Below are 15,609 nucleotides of genomic sequence, written 5' to 3'. Positions count from 1 at the left end.
GGTGACTTGGAAACCTGATTTCAAAATTGTTTATTTCTTGAAAATCTAAAACCCAGAATAAAATGATAAATAATATGTAAATATACAGGGGAAATGTGTGTATGTTTTATGTGTTAATTGTCGATTTCAAGTGTAGAATCATTTCAAAATCGGATGATTCTTAATCACCCTGTACACGAAAATCGAGGACTATACACCTTGCTACACTTTCATCTTTCATGAGGGACACTATGCACACCAAAAAAAAAAAAAAAAACAGTAAATATGTATATAATATAAAAAAAATTGAATGTTATCAGAAGTCTTATCGCCTAATTAAAATCGAAACAAGCTTTAGGATGAAAAGTGCCAAAAGGTTTTTTCTGAAAAGTGTTTTTGGAATAGCACATTTACTGGCAAAAATATCGGAATGTACACCGGGACATATGGTCAGGCTATGTAGGGGCCACTGATAAATGTTTTTGTCAAAAGAGGGTCTGCTCTAGTGTCTTGAGTACACTTCTTCTCGTCACTCGAGATTGTGTACATTCCTGTACTTCTCATCACTCGACACTACTAACTTAGGACTCAAAATAAAAACTTTTGGGTCCATATGACATACCTTTGATTTTTCACTGTTTTTTCTAAAAGTACCTGTTTCGTGTATACATCTATGAACTATATCCATAGGCACTGAAAGTCCAGATAAGTGCCTAATTTTTCACATAGTCATCCTTTGTGATGCCATGTTCTGGATTCTTCAGTCATCTGTTGTGTGAAACATGTGGCCCTCCTGATCGGTATTTCAGATATCACCTTTCACATAATACTCGATAGATAGACGTTTTAGAATGTTGTGAGAGCTGCAATTTCTGACACAATCTTTCTTTCCAATTTCAACTTCCATACTGGGATCATTTTTTCAAAACTTTTCTCTGTAGCATGCAGTATCTCAAAGAACTGATGCTATATCATGTGGAGAACATAAATTATGAACAGCTGCGACATCTTTTTTTTTTTTTGGCGAATTTGTATATTTTGACAATTAATGGCAAAAACCCTTTATTGTGTCTAAACTTTTGCAAACTCTGATTTTGCTCAGTTGAATCCTGTTATAACAAACTCCAAGAGGCCAGAGAAATCATTTTGAAATAAAGGAATTCCAAATTTTACACTTTTTCTATGTTAACTTATCTGGGCGATTAGAAAAGTTTTCATTAAAACAAGATTTTCGTTTCAATGGTGTTCTCCTTAAAACAGGAATCGACTGCTCAAAAATAAATCATGTTTTTAAAGACATATGAATGGTTTTAGAGAATATTAGGGCTGCTGATTCCTAATCTAAAAATAGTTTCGTCATATTGGCTCTAGCTTTTGAAATGAAGTGAGTTGAATTTTAATGGCATAACACATAAGCAGCATACAATTCACATTGAAACTGTGCGTTATAAATAAATACACTAAATCATTGGCAAAGATATTGCAGTCATTTTGGGGTGCTGATTCCGAATCTGACATTGGTTTTGTTTGATTGGCTCTACTTTTTTAGATTAAGTGAAAATTAACTCTAAATGTTAAGGCCATAAGCAGTATACAAATCACATTGTTTGGAGTATGCATCATCTCCAAAACCAGCGTGAATCTAACAAAACCAATACCAGATTCGGAATCAGTGCCCCAAAATGACTACAATAACTGAAATATCTTTGAGAATAAATCAATGTTGAGCAGTGTTAATCTTTATTGCTTAATAAATATCCTTTTCTTTTTGATTTAAGGACGAATTTCATTAATGTCTAAACTTTTGTAATGCACTGTATAGTAGCTGATTAGCTCACCGACCTTAGTCATGTTATGGGCTTAGCCAGTTACAATGTGAAAATGTAGTTGTTCAGCCATTTGGAATCGGATCTCAGTCCCTAGCTTATAAAATGAGAGATTTTCATAATGATGTTTACCAATATCCATGTTTCTATTGAATTGAAAATTGTGTTTCATCATGAAGTTTGTGTTATTTATGTGTTAAAATAATTTTTTCTCCCCCAGGAGATCGAATAGACGGTCTCTGCCGAACACAGTGAACTGTGTCGTCACCAAGCCCCCAACAAGTGATTTCACACAGGTTGCATACAGCATAGGCCGCCACACTACGCCTTATTTATCCAAAATCCAAGGGAGGAACATAACTCTGAGGCAGTTCAAGTCATTGGTGTCGAAGAGGGGCAATTTCAGGTCAGCTTTGCTTGAACTTACTGAACTCAAATTTGCTGTGATATACTTGATCATGCATAATTTATATATACTTACCCCCAATCGTATTAAGCGAGCTTTAAAATTGATCCTGTAGGATCTTACTTTTTTAAGGTGGGTCCACAATGTGCGTGTCTTTGATTTTCTGCGTTCCTGTGAGTGTGGATGAAATAATGGGTTATTGTGATTTAAGAGACAGGCGACAAAACAACTATTTAAGTGGATCAGTTTTTCATTAGCACTTCATCTCCAAATCCTTGTAAAATACATTGTAAAATATACTCTATATGAATATGTGGTCGTAACCAGTTTGTGTATACAGATGCAAAGGCATTTTTATAAAAGTAAGTCAGACATTTTTTCACAGTGAACACACATTAATGTAAACGTCTATTAATATCTGGAATAACTGCCATGTGAAGCCTGCACAGCTGCTCAACGAGCTGAGAGGGACTCCGTGAGGTGCTGGAAAGTGTTCACATGTGGATATGGAGCCATGCTGACTGGCAGGGAAGTTGACAGATGCTGAGAAAGCCTGGTGGAGGGTTTATAGAGTGTAACCAGATCGAGGTGGTCCCATAGATCAGTGTTTCTCAACCAACATGGCTTATGAGTGATTTGCGATTTCATTTTTTTCCCATTTATTTCGCATTAGTCGTGTTTATTAAGCAGACCTTCCACTCACAAACAAATAAATTCAATTTAGGCTGCAGGCTTCCAAATGTTTAGGACCACTGCCAAAGATTCTCAATTGGGTTTAAGTGTGGATAATTCAGAGGCCAGTGAAGTACAGTAAATTGTTACTCATGCTCTTCCAACCACTGTGAAACATTTTAGCTGTATAGCATATCGTATTGTTATCCTAATGATGCCGTCATTCCCGGGAAACAGAATCTGAATATATAGGATATTCAAGGATTGATACATACTTGTCATTTGCTTTGATGAGTGAACCTAGCAGTGAATGCCATGGAACAGTCCCCCAGACCATAATGCTGCCATTGTGATCAGCTTGCTTTCATCCACAAATAATGGAGCTGTGTTTTTCTCTAAAAAAAAACTGCTGCTTCATAAGCATTATGTAAATTGTCGCCATTTCATCAGATCACAAAAAAAATTTTTGTGGGGAAAACACAAAATTCCACGATCATCGGTCATCGATCCAGTCTTTCAAAATCCAAAATAGGCATTATCGCATGTATCTGCTTTATCCATGTGTCCCGTTTCAGACTCTGAACAACTGAGGTTTTTTGGTTTGCAAGATTTGAGATTTTTGAGAGGTTAATTTAAACCAAGGACTTTTTTTGGCCATGATTTTGTGGTAATGGCTTGCAAGGTGTCACTGTTTTTGCAACTGGAAAATATCCCTAAAATTTCCCTTTTACTTATGAAAAATCCCTAAAATGTTTTAATCTTTTTTACATTTATTTTTGTACGGAATTCGGATCTGAGCAAAAACCTCCCGAATTACCATTCTCCAAAGTTGGTAGCTATGTTATACAAAAATGGAATTTCCAATGTTTCTCCAAATGTCATTCTCTATGGTCATCTTGAAAAATTCAAAGACAGCTGCTTACCCAAAAGAGCACGTTCGCCAAGGAATTCTCTACTTGGCGTATCTATACAAGGGATAACACATCAAATGTATCATGACAATTATACTTTTGGGAGCTAAAACGGGAAGATGAAGTGTATGTGGGAATATAAAGGTGGGGAAAGTCTCTTTTTTTTTTAATTTAAAATTTTATTTTAGGCCAAACGTCCAGATATGTGATTTATATTCTAAACGTTATTTACAGTTTTCAAAGTTATTATTCAGTGTTGAAAGCTGTTCTTTGGTATTTTCAATATTCCAATAAACCAATGTAAACGACCAACTACAGGGGTCTGTCCAGTCAAAATTTGGGTGTTTTCCAGACCCTTCACAAAATACATATTAATGAAACTATAAATTTTTCATTTAATTTCTTTTGTGATAAAGTGACTGGATTATTTCGCTTACCACAAAATTACTTATTTTTCACAATAAGGAAAATTTACATAAAGACAGGACCCTAAGTCTGGACAGACCCCTGAATTCACAGATATCGATCCTACCGCCCCCCCCCCCCCAAACAAAACCAGAGGTTGAAGCATATGAAATGGCTGTATTCAGTCTTTTTAGTCATAAGTGCTTGGGAAATATAGTCTTCTATTACTAAACCATACATGCACCTCGTCCATATTCCTCTGCGAAACTTCTAACGAATTGATACATGTTGGAATGGTGGTGTACCTGTTGTGAACCTAATGTGAGGTTTGTTTCTATGTAATGCTTGTCATGTACAGTGCTGCCATCAGTTTTTCTAATTTCGAGTGAAGCATAATGATTGAATAATTGTACCGTTGTAAGCCTGTTGCTCTCTGCTGCAAGAGTTTTTTAATGGCTAGATCGGCCTGCATTGATGCCTCAAAGTTGGGAACCACAGCTGACCGCCACTGTGGTAACGGTGGGGTTTGGAATATGGTCTGCTAACCAAGGACAAAAATTGTGTTACATAGTGTATAATTCAAGTCAATTATTTGTAATCAGCAAATATTTAAATGATGCTGTAATTTATCTTTCGCCATTACGCTTTTTAAAAAAAAAAAAAAATTCTTTTTCAATTCACAGGTATTTCTTCAAAACGCAGAAGGAAGACTTCGGTGTTGTTTACGAAGAAATCAACAATGACATGGAGGTGCTGCCGCTCTTCGATAACAAGATCCAATCGCTCATGGAGCCCGTCGAATGAATGAATAGTTATTACCAGTTTATTTGCAATTATGAACTTTGTTTTGTAATTTTTAATTTATTGTGACTGTCTCGGAATGTCCAAATGACTGTTGCTGTTTTCCTTCACGATGTTTTGGTGCTAATTGTCGTTGGTGGGAAAAGAAGCATTTATTGTGTTGCGTGCCGTAAAAAACAAAAAATCGAGAAAGATTTGTTCACGAACATGTTCAAGGGTGATAGTTATGCATTTGTTTTCAATCTGTGTGAAATCATTTTTTTTTGGGGGGGGGGGGTGTCAAGTATGATTGGAGGGGTTTGGGATTATACACTTACATGTTCGCTGTTTTTCTGTCACCTGAGATTCTATTCTAAATCCTGATTAGAACTTGTATTTGTGATTATCTTACAAGAACAAATCAAAATCTTAGTGATCAAGGATCGAAACCATCATGTTACATATATTAAAAAAATGTAATCTAAAAAATGTAGAATATATGGAAGATGCTCTCTATATTTTTGTGGCAAGTTTCAAATTCGAACATTTTACAAAACAGATTTCGAGGGCATGTTATAAGATATATATGAATATTTATTGTTCAAAATGGTGTGCTTGTCAATTTTATTCGATTATTGCAGAGGCAGCACAGGGAGGTTATTGCTCTGTGTTGAATTCAGCCAATGAGTGTTGTCATTGAGTGTTGTTACGTTACGTCAAACAATGTCGAATCCTGCCAAAAGTCTGTATTAAAGCTTAAATACAAAACCACTAAAATTTTTCATCCCACGCTTTGTATCACCCCCTTTTTTATGAATGAAATGTTTTTTCTTTTTAAATGGCGTGAGGTTCAAATAGAAGCTTATATGTGTTGATCATTTACACGAGATTTGGAGGTTATACAACCATGCATGTAAAGGAAACAAGTTCAGAAAAAAAGCTATTTTTAATATTTGTTGTGAAATTGTAAATAAAACAAAAATCGTCGTCTTGTTAATTTTTCTTGCATTCTTGTCTTTACTTGAGTCCTCTTTCTTCCATGATTTCAGTCAGCGTAGCACAGTCTAATTGAAATGTTTAGGGTCTTTTCTATCACAGTTATATAATGTTTGATAGTGGGAATATTGAATAAAATGGGGTTGTCGATTTGGGTCCATTGTGTTGATTGGCTTTTAAGCAAAACTACAGAAGATTTGGATCTATAATTTCATGGTTACAGCAGAAACCTGAATTCAGCCATGCACCCACTGTGCCACTAATGGGGTTTGAACCAGTTTACGGAAATTTACCGAACAATTCATTGCCATGCAATTCACCGACAACAGTTCGATGAGAGTCAGAAAGCAAGGGAGTGAGCGATTGAGTTACTGAGTCAGTTAGCGAGGGATTCAGCGATTGAGTGAGTGACCTAGTCGGTGATCCTAAAGATATGGCGAAAAGTTTTAATAATGACTTTATTAGAAGAAATTGAGATGATAAGGGAAGAAATTAAAAATTGCTGTTGCCCAAGAGAGTATATTCAATAATTCCATTAACTCTATATTTTACTCGGAATCTTCTAACGAAACAAGAAAAGGAATGATAACAGAGAATTAAAAGATCATAAAGTAAGTGGATACGCAATAAATAACCTTCCTAAAATGCTTAAAATCATCTCCTGTTATCACTTTAATATTATAAAAAACATTGTTGATCATCAGTAAGCAATGGATTATTTTTTCATGAACTAGCTGTTACCAGCGATTTCATTGGTGTGGATTCTACAATCTCAGATTTACTCAGCAATGATTCCTCTTGAACCACTTAACACCTCATGATCCCCATGGGTGATGAAATTTCAGAAATCCCGTTTTAGTGCATGTCTACATCTACTGTATATAAAATAACATATCCTGACTGATTCATCATCGCCGAGCCAAAACTGCTGATATCAAATTTTGTGAATAGTTTTGTTTCACGACGTGAACTAAGAAAGGTTTTTTGATATTTGACTCGTGGGGGGTTCAATAATGGAGGGGATCATATGTTGGAATCACGCCGAGCTGAAGCTATAAATATGCCATTAGGTTGATATTGTAATATATACAGTATAACATGGAACAATCTGATTTTTTTAATCATTTGTGACACTACTAGGTCACTCGCTTAATCACTCACTCCCTCATGCACTAGGTCACTTGATCACTCACATACTCCTCTCTCACTGACTCGCATCGAACTGTTGTTGGTGAATTTTTTGGACACGGTTTGAACCTGGATCCTCTTGAGTCCTGCGCCATGCCCTGCTATAGTTAAGACTGCTGTAACCACAGGTACTAGAGAACAGTCTTTGTTACTTTAATTGTTTTCTGCAAATGCAAGATTACACATGGATTTGCTTGGACAGTGTGGGAAAACATGCACTGATATATATCTCATACAAATACATTGTATTGCAGCCATCTTTGACGTTAACCATGGATTTTATGCATAAAGACATTGAATTTATGTCTCCAACTCAGATCTATTGGACCTCAATCATGAGACCCATCATTGCTATCGTAGAGTGGATAGCAGCTGGTTTGCAATTTATTTTTTTAGCAGGTTACCATATTATTTTAATGATCAGGTACGAAACCATCGAAATAACAATCATGTTTAATAAACATTGTAGCATTCGTGACCCAATCTGCACTTTTCATCTCCAAATAGTCTTCAGCTGCTGGAACCACAAATTGTAGACCAATGAATCAGAAGGCATCTCTGGATGCCAGTTCACGCAAAGCTCTCTACCTTTTTGATTCCAGACGTTGGACTTGTATGAAGATTGTCAAAATCTTGATGGCAAATGAAATTTCAGTGTCCAAGGAGCTCTATCAATGCAGCAGCAATTCATATTGGCAAAATCTTGACGAAAGATGAAATTTCCATCAACATAGTTTTCAACTTCTGGAATTAAAAACCTACAGAACCTAATGTTCACCTCCATCTGGAGATGTCTTTTGATTCATTGGTTTCCTAGTTTTGGTTCCAGCAGCTGAAGACTATTTGAAGATGGGAAAACGCAGAATTTGGATCAAGAATTCAGCAATGTTCATCAAACAATTGACATTTGGATGGTTTCATGATACCTGATAATTGTGCTGATCCTATTAAAATATTGTGGTATCCTGTGAAAAGAAAAAAGCCGATAAATTACAATTGCAACCAACTGTTATCTGCTGATGGGTTTCATAGTTGATGGCCAATCCAAATCTGTGCCAGAGACTTATCAATTGAATGTCTTCATGAGTAAAATCAATGCTCGTAGCTGCATTGCGTCTTCAACACCCATTTTCTCATACTGTCCAAGCAAACGCAAGATTTGTTCGGTTCTAATTTTTTTAAACAAAAGAAAAATTTTGCATTTTCGAACGCATTTAATCTACTTTATACAATTTTTTTGAAGAAAATTTGTATAAGAAAACCTCTCTAGAAGGTTGAAATGTATCTTGCAAACGACACCATAATTTTTGGTTTCCTAACTTGAGCGATTAATTAAAAATCAACCCACAAAAATTAGTAGGGTAACCATACAAACACTCTATCACGTGTTTTCAACGAAGCTTGATTGAATTTTCATTCTTTATTGAACTCATGATTGAAATTATTTTTAACTCACAAATCATTACAATAATTACCACTGTAAATAAGAACATTCATCTCACATATTTGTTAACGTTAAACTTTTTATTTCGTGGACTTCATTGTAATCCACTGAAATTTGCCGTAGTGCTTTACTTCTCCGTGATTATTATAGTTGTTGGCAACTTAGTTCACTTTTGGCATCATTTTTGAAACGGGAGTGTCATGAGGAAGAGAAAGAGAGGGAGTCACTGTCATCTGTCATAATGCGCAAAGTTGAAGAGTCGGTTTTTTCAAAAGAAATGCACACTTCGTCGAATGCTCGGTTAGTAGGATTTTTTTTTCTTCTCGATTTGAAGCTGATAATTAGAGATAAGTGCAAATAATGATATTGACGTGTAATAAATGCAGCTGCTTGCCGCAGCGCGAATTTCATACTTTTTTCATAGTTCGCAATTTGGGAGCAACCACCACAAGGGTGGGGCCTAGGATTATTATATATTTTTTGGTTGCTGACCTAAGCAACCTCCAAACCCACCCTCCCCGCCTTGTCATCAAAAGTCAGTAAATCCGTAACCCCCGATGCTGACGTAATACTTGAATGCCCCCATGTAGTGTTGTGTTGGATTTTTCAGTGCCGCCATCTATACTTCAGAAGTGAACGATGCGTTATGATTGAATTACATTTGTAGGTCTGTTGCGAGACTTTTTAAAGGGGAGATCGGCTCGCATTCGCGCCTTGAAGTTGGGAACCACAGAAAACCAACTTCAGTCGACCATCACTGTGGTGACGGTGGGGTTCGAACCCGGGACCTCGCGATGCGAGTCCGTCACTATGGCCTCTCGATCACCACAGCGGCTGTTTTTGTTTTTTTCACGCTATAAATTCACTTTAAGGGGGCCCTGCCCTAACCCCGAGCATCTCACGATTTGTTGTTGTGTTGAAGAAATTGAATGTATTGAAAATGGCTAAATCGTAAAATATATTGAAAATGGCTTTTCAGAATTTTCTAATAGAAAGGATGGGGGAAAGCTATTGTTAAGAGTGGGGTTCAATTCATCGATTTTCGGATTGACATTCGACGTCCTTCTCCCACCTTCGAGACAAATGAATCTAAACTCGGTTACATGCTAGCACATTAACATCCAGAGCCGCAACTAGGGGAAGAGCAGGTGGATCTGGTGCCACGGCCGCTGAACCAGAAGGGAGCGCCGAATTCACCCTTCAACTGCTTCTACATTAGAAGGGGCGCCAAAATTCTGACTTGCCCCGGGTGACATCATCTAGGGTTACTGACGTAATATTACGTCGGAAGTTCTACGGAAGAAATGCAAACCCCCTTTTTTTCTTGCCAAGTATTTGCGACAATTTGAGATAAGAATGTAACCTTGAGAATTTTTTGTGTGAGTAGATAGAAACCGTTTCTCACTCGAAATCTTTTATTTTTCCCTTTCGAATTTCCCTTTAAATTTTGCAGAGAGGATTTAAAACTGACTAGTGCGTAAGGAGTCGTTCAAGTATTACGTCATCATCGATGGGGGGGGGGGTTCCGATTGGCTGACTTTTGATGACAAGGGGGGAGAGGGGTTTGGAAAATGCTCAAGTCATCAACCACCCTTTATGAAAATATGAGTTAGGATTCAGAGGAGCAGAGCTGATGACGAAATTTTGCTGACAAGGGGTGGGGAGGGGGGTCAATAATGGCTAAAAATTTGCTTACGTAATACTTGAACGGCCCCTTATCAAATTGGAAATGAAAGCATGTACAATACGCAAATGCGTGAAGTTATTAGAAATATATTGTGGGGCTGGGGAGGATCTAGAGCACGCTGTTGGGAAGAGAGATTTTTTTTTTTTTTACACTGTGGATAAGGTGACCATACGTCCCGTGTTTTCAGGGATAGAAACGAGTTTTTCTGTTTTGGTTTTTTTGAGAAAAATACCTCGGTTTTTTCTTTTTTTGGTGAATTGATTTTGTTATTTAATCAAAAAAATTGATACAAATAATTTTCAACGGATTTATTGAATGTCATATTATCATCGCACGCATTTCTATTGGGATGGGGGTGATGACGAAATTTTGCTGACAAGGAGGGGGGGGGGGTCAAAAATGGCTAAAACGTAATACTTGAACGGCCCCTTAACTATAGAAGGCTAATAATATTAATATAATTAACAGCATATGTATTCGATACATATGCGACATAATTAAAACCAATTTGAATAATTATATAAATATACGCTGGTGTATATTCATTTTTTTTTATAAATTACTTTGCAAATTTCATCACTCCTAATAAATTATATTTCATTTCTTGCGAAAATTCTCTGTTAAAACTGATACCACTATCTAGGGAGAATAAAAATACAAACTACATAGGTAATAACAATCAAAACAATTCAAAATGGTACAAAGTCAGATTTCTCAAAGTGGGGAGGAGCGGGCTACTGTAATGACGAATATCCACTCATATATATTCCCCGATTTTCGAAAATGATGGATCTATTTTTCCCCTTCCCTCGATATGATCGCTAATCTTCCAGTATTGGTGAATTTTCGCTAGGGAGGGAAAAAATTCGTTTCATTGTAAAAAAAAGAGAAAATAAAGAAACATGCTACACACACACACAGGTTAAGAATGAATCGCATTTAACTTGTGCAACGCTTTAAAAAAAAAAATACGATAAAGTAAACTATGCTTTGGATCATCACACACAAGAAACGACAATTGAAGGAGGAAAAAAAAAATTCTGGATCTGAGAGGGTATTGAACCATTAACTTCCGTCATCGAAGCCTCATGCTCGGGCCAACCATATAAATGTCAGATTTAGATTAATTAGTTAAATATATCAATTCCTACATATATCCAGTGAAAAAAGTTAGCACCAATCAAAAGTCGCGACATTCCAACCAACCAGGGCCGCAACTAGGGGGGGGTGCAGGCAGGACTGGTGCCCCGGGCGTCAGATTAGAGGGGGGAGCAAATTTCACTCTTTAACCTCTCCTTCAACATTATGAGAGGGCACCAAAATGCGTGCTTGCCCCGGCTGACCAAGCATTTAATTGCGGCATCGAGCTTATATTACTGGAGGGAGCATGCAACCGCCGCGACGGCCTAGACATCTAATGCAAGGAAACCACGTGACTCGGTGAAAACAAAGCTCGTTTGCCAATGTACAGTTCGGTTTCTACATATTGCTTTTTAAAGATTAAAAAAAAAAAAGAATATAGAACTCATCTAAATGAAAAAGATTAAATAATTTTTTTCGTTAATGCTGAAAAAATTTCTTTCATCAATTCTTGAATTTTCCTTCATTAAGTTTCCTTCATTAGTTCTGAAATTTTCCTTCATTAGTTCTGAAATTTTCCTTCATTAGTTCTGAAATTTTCCTTCATTAATTCTGGAATTTTCCTTCATTAATTCTGGAATTTTCCTTCATTAACTCTGGAATTATTTTCTTTATTAATTATTATTTCTTTCATTACTTCTGGAGTGATTGCTTTCATCAATTCTGGATTTGTTTTTTTCATTAATGCTGAAATTATCTATTTTATTAATGCTCAAATTACTTCTTTCATTGATTCTGAAATTATATCTCATTAACTCTCGAATTATCTCTTTCATTAATTTTGGAATTATCTCTTTCATTAATTTTGGAATTATTTCTTTCATTAATTATGGAATTTTTCATTAATGCTGAAATTATTTCTTTCATTGATTCTGAAATTATATCTCATATTAATTCTGGAATAATCTCTTTCATTAATTTAGGAATTATCTCTTTCATTAATTTAGGAATTATCTCTTTCATTAATTTAGGAATTATCTCTTTCATTAATTTAGGAATTATCTCTTTAATTAATTTGGGAATTATCACTTATTTTATCAATGCTAAAATTATTTCTTTCATTAATTCTAGAATTTTTTCTTTCATTAATTTTAGAATTATCTCACTTTAATTCTGGAATTACCGCTTTCATTAATTTTGGAATTACGCTTTCATTAATTTTGGAATTACCGCTTTCATTAATTTTGGAATTATTTCTTTCATTAATTTTGGAATTTTTCATTAATGCTGAAATTATTTCTTTCATTGATTCTGAAATTCTATCTCATATTAATTCTGGAATTATCTCTTTCATTAATTTAGGAATTATCTCTTTCATTAATTTAGGAATTATCTCTTTCATTAATTTAGGAATTATCTCTTTCATTAATTTAGGAATTATCTCTTTCATTAATTTAGGAATTATCTCTTTCATTAATTTAGGAATTATCTCTTTCATTAATTTAGGAATTATATCTTTCATTAATTTAGGAATTATATCTTTCATTAATTTAGGAATTATCTCTTTCATTAATTTAGGAATTATCTTTCATTAATTTTAGAATTATCTCACTTTAATTCTGGAATTACCGCTTTCATTAATTTTGGAATTACCGCTTTCATTAATTTTGGAATTATCACTTTCATTAATCTGAAATTATCTTTCATTAATGCTGGTTCGGAATTATAGCTTTCAATTATTTTGGGATTATCACTTCACTAATGCTGAAATTACCTCTTTCATAGATTTTGGAATTATCTCTTCCATTAATTCTATCATTTTTTCTTTCATTAATTTGGAATGATCTCTTTAATTAATTTTGGAATTATCCCATTTTCTTAATTCTGGAATTATTTCTTTCATTAATACTGAAATTATTTCTTTCATTAATGCTGAAATTATTGCTTTCATTTATTTTGGAACTGAAATTATGTTTCATTATGACTAGAATTTTTCATTCATTTATTCTTGAATCATCTTTCATTAATTCCGAATTATCTTTCATTAACTCCGGAATTATCACTTTTATTAATTTTGAAAGTATCTTCTTTTATTAATTCTGGAATTATCTTTCGTTAATGCTGGAATTATCACTTTGATTTATTTTGGAACTGAAATTATCTCTTTTATTAATTTTTGAATTATCTTTCATTAATTCTGGAATTATCTTTCATTAATTTTGAAATTATCAATTTCGTCAATGCGAAAGTAATTCTTTCATTAATTCTGGAATTATCTTTAATTATTCTCATGAAAGGAACAAATCTAAATTAAAGAAACATAGAAAAGAATCGATCTGCCGGTTTTTTCCTTCAAAAAATGCTTGATTAAAGCTGCGATTCTTCGATGTTATTTATATGGGCATATAATTAACTAGAAAACATCCTAAACTATATGGATTGAGATGCAATTGGATAATATAAGACAATACGGAGACATTAATTATCATTTTCCCGCTTGAGAAGATATAAATAAAAAGTTGAAATCAATGTTATTGCATGGATATCAACCTCAAAAGTGGGTCTGGCTCATTTTTTTATATTTAATTTTCTGGGTTTCGTATCTCTAAGCGAACTCAATATTTCGAAAGCCAAAGATTCAATTCAATTTTTAAAATTGTTGATGTGGCGGAAAACCCCACTAAATTTCCGCATTTCTACGCTATAAAATCGGCAATTTTAACATTGATCTCTATGGGGATCATCCAGCCGCCGCGACGTCGTAGACATCTAATGCAAAGAAACCACGTGACTCGGTGCGAACAAACACGATCCCCCCTCCCCCCATAGAGATCAATGTTAAAATTGCCGATTCTATATAGAAATGAGGAAATTTAGCAGGGTTTTCCACGGCATCAATAATTTTAAAAATTGAATTGAATCTTTGGTGTTCGAAATATTGAGCTCGCTTAGAAATGCAAAGCCTAGAAAATTAAATATAAAATAAACGAGCCAGACCCACTTTTGAGGTGGATATTTCATGCAATAACATTGATTTCAACTTTTTATTTATATCTTCTCAAGCACGAAAATGAAAACTAATGTCTCCGTATTGTCTTATATTACCCAATTGCATCTCAATCCATATAGTTTAGGATGTTTTGAAATTAATTCTGGAATGATTTCTTTATTAATTATTATTTCTTTCATTACCTCTGGAGTAATTGCTTTAATCAATTCTGGATTTGTTTCTTTCATTATTGCTGAAATTATTTCTTTTACTAATGCTGAAATTATTTCTTTTACTAATGCTGGAATTACTTCTTTAATTGATTCTGAAATTATATCTCATTAATTCTGGCATTATAACTTTCATTAATTTTGGAATTATCTCTCATTAATTCTGGCATTATAACTTTCATTAATTTTGGAATTATCTCTCATTAATTTTGGAATTATCTCTCATTAATTTTGGAATTATCTCTCATTAATTTTGGAATTATCCCTTTTTCATTAATGCTGGAATTATTTCTTTCATTAATTCTAGAATTTTTTCTTTCATTAATTTTGGAATTATCACTTCATTAATGCTGAAATTACCGCTTTCATTTATTTTGGAATTAGCACTTTCATTAATTTTATAATTTTTTCTTTCATTAATTTTCGAATTATCGTTTTTTCTCTTAATTTCTGGAATTATTTCTTTCATTATTAATGCTGAAATTACGCTTTCATTTATTTTGGAACTGAAATTATCTATTTCATTAAAACTAGAATTTTTCTTTAATTTATTCTGGAATCATCTTTCATTAATTCCGAATTATCTTTCATTAATGCTGGAATTATCACTTTTTTATTTTGGAACTTAAATTATCTCTTTCATTATTAATTTTGGAACTGAAATTATCACTTTCATTAATTTTAGAATTATCTTTCATTAATGCTGGAATTATCACTTTTTTTATTTTGGAACTGAAATTATCTCTTCATTATTAATTTTGGAACTGAAATTATCTCTTTCATTATTAATTTTGGAACTGAAATTATCACTTTCATTAATTTTAGAATTATCTTTCATTAATTTTGGAATTATCTTTCATTAATTCTGGAATTATCACTCATTAATTCTGGAATTTTCATTCATTAATTCTGGAATTATCACTCATTAATTCTGGAATTATCATTCATTAATTCTAGAATTATCACTTTCATAAATTCTAGAATTACCACTTTCATTAATTCTGGAATAATCACTT

At 33.9% G+C, this 15,609-nt stretch overlaps 1 protein-coding gene across 4 annotated transcripts in view; it reads left to right on the top strand.

Annotated features, from left to right (window-relative positions):
• The window catches only part of LOC149068456 (axin-1-like), a 60,702-nt gene extending 54,726 nt beyond the window's left edge, over positions 1 to 5,976 (top strand). For all 4 annotated transcript variants that reach the window (XM_089251938.1, XM_089251941.1, XM_089251940.1 and 1 more), the window contains exons 10-11: positions 2,026 to 2,211; positions 4,883 to 5,976. In XM_089251938.1, the coding sequence (XP_089108064.1) occupies positions 2,026 to 2,211; positions 4,883 to 5,003 (307 nt within the window). In that variant the 3' untranslated portion in view covers positions 5,004 to 5,976. The remainder of the gene's footprint in view (positions 1 to 2,025; positions 2,212 to 4,882) is intronic.
• Positions 5,977 to 15,609: the final 9,633 nt, after the last annotated feature.

This window comes from Pholcus phalangioides, unplaced genomic scaffold, assembly GCF_987345545.1.
Source record: "Pholcus phalangioides strain wild (caught in Gottingen) unplaced genomic scaffold, Ppha-v1.0 ptg000027l_1, whole genome shotgun sequence".
Classification (NCBI taxonomy): domain Eukaryota; kingdom Metazoa; phylum Arthropoda; class Arachnida; order Araneae; family Pholcidae; genus Pholcus; species Pholcus phalangioides.
Note: the sequence above shows the minus strand (reverse complement) of the source record. Positions and strands in the feature narration are given on the sequence as shown.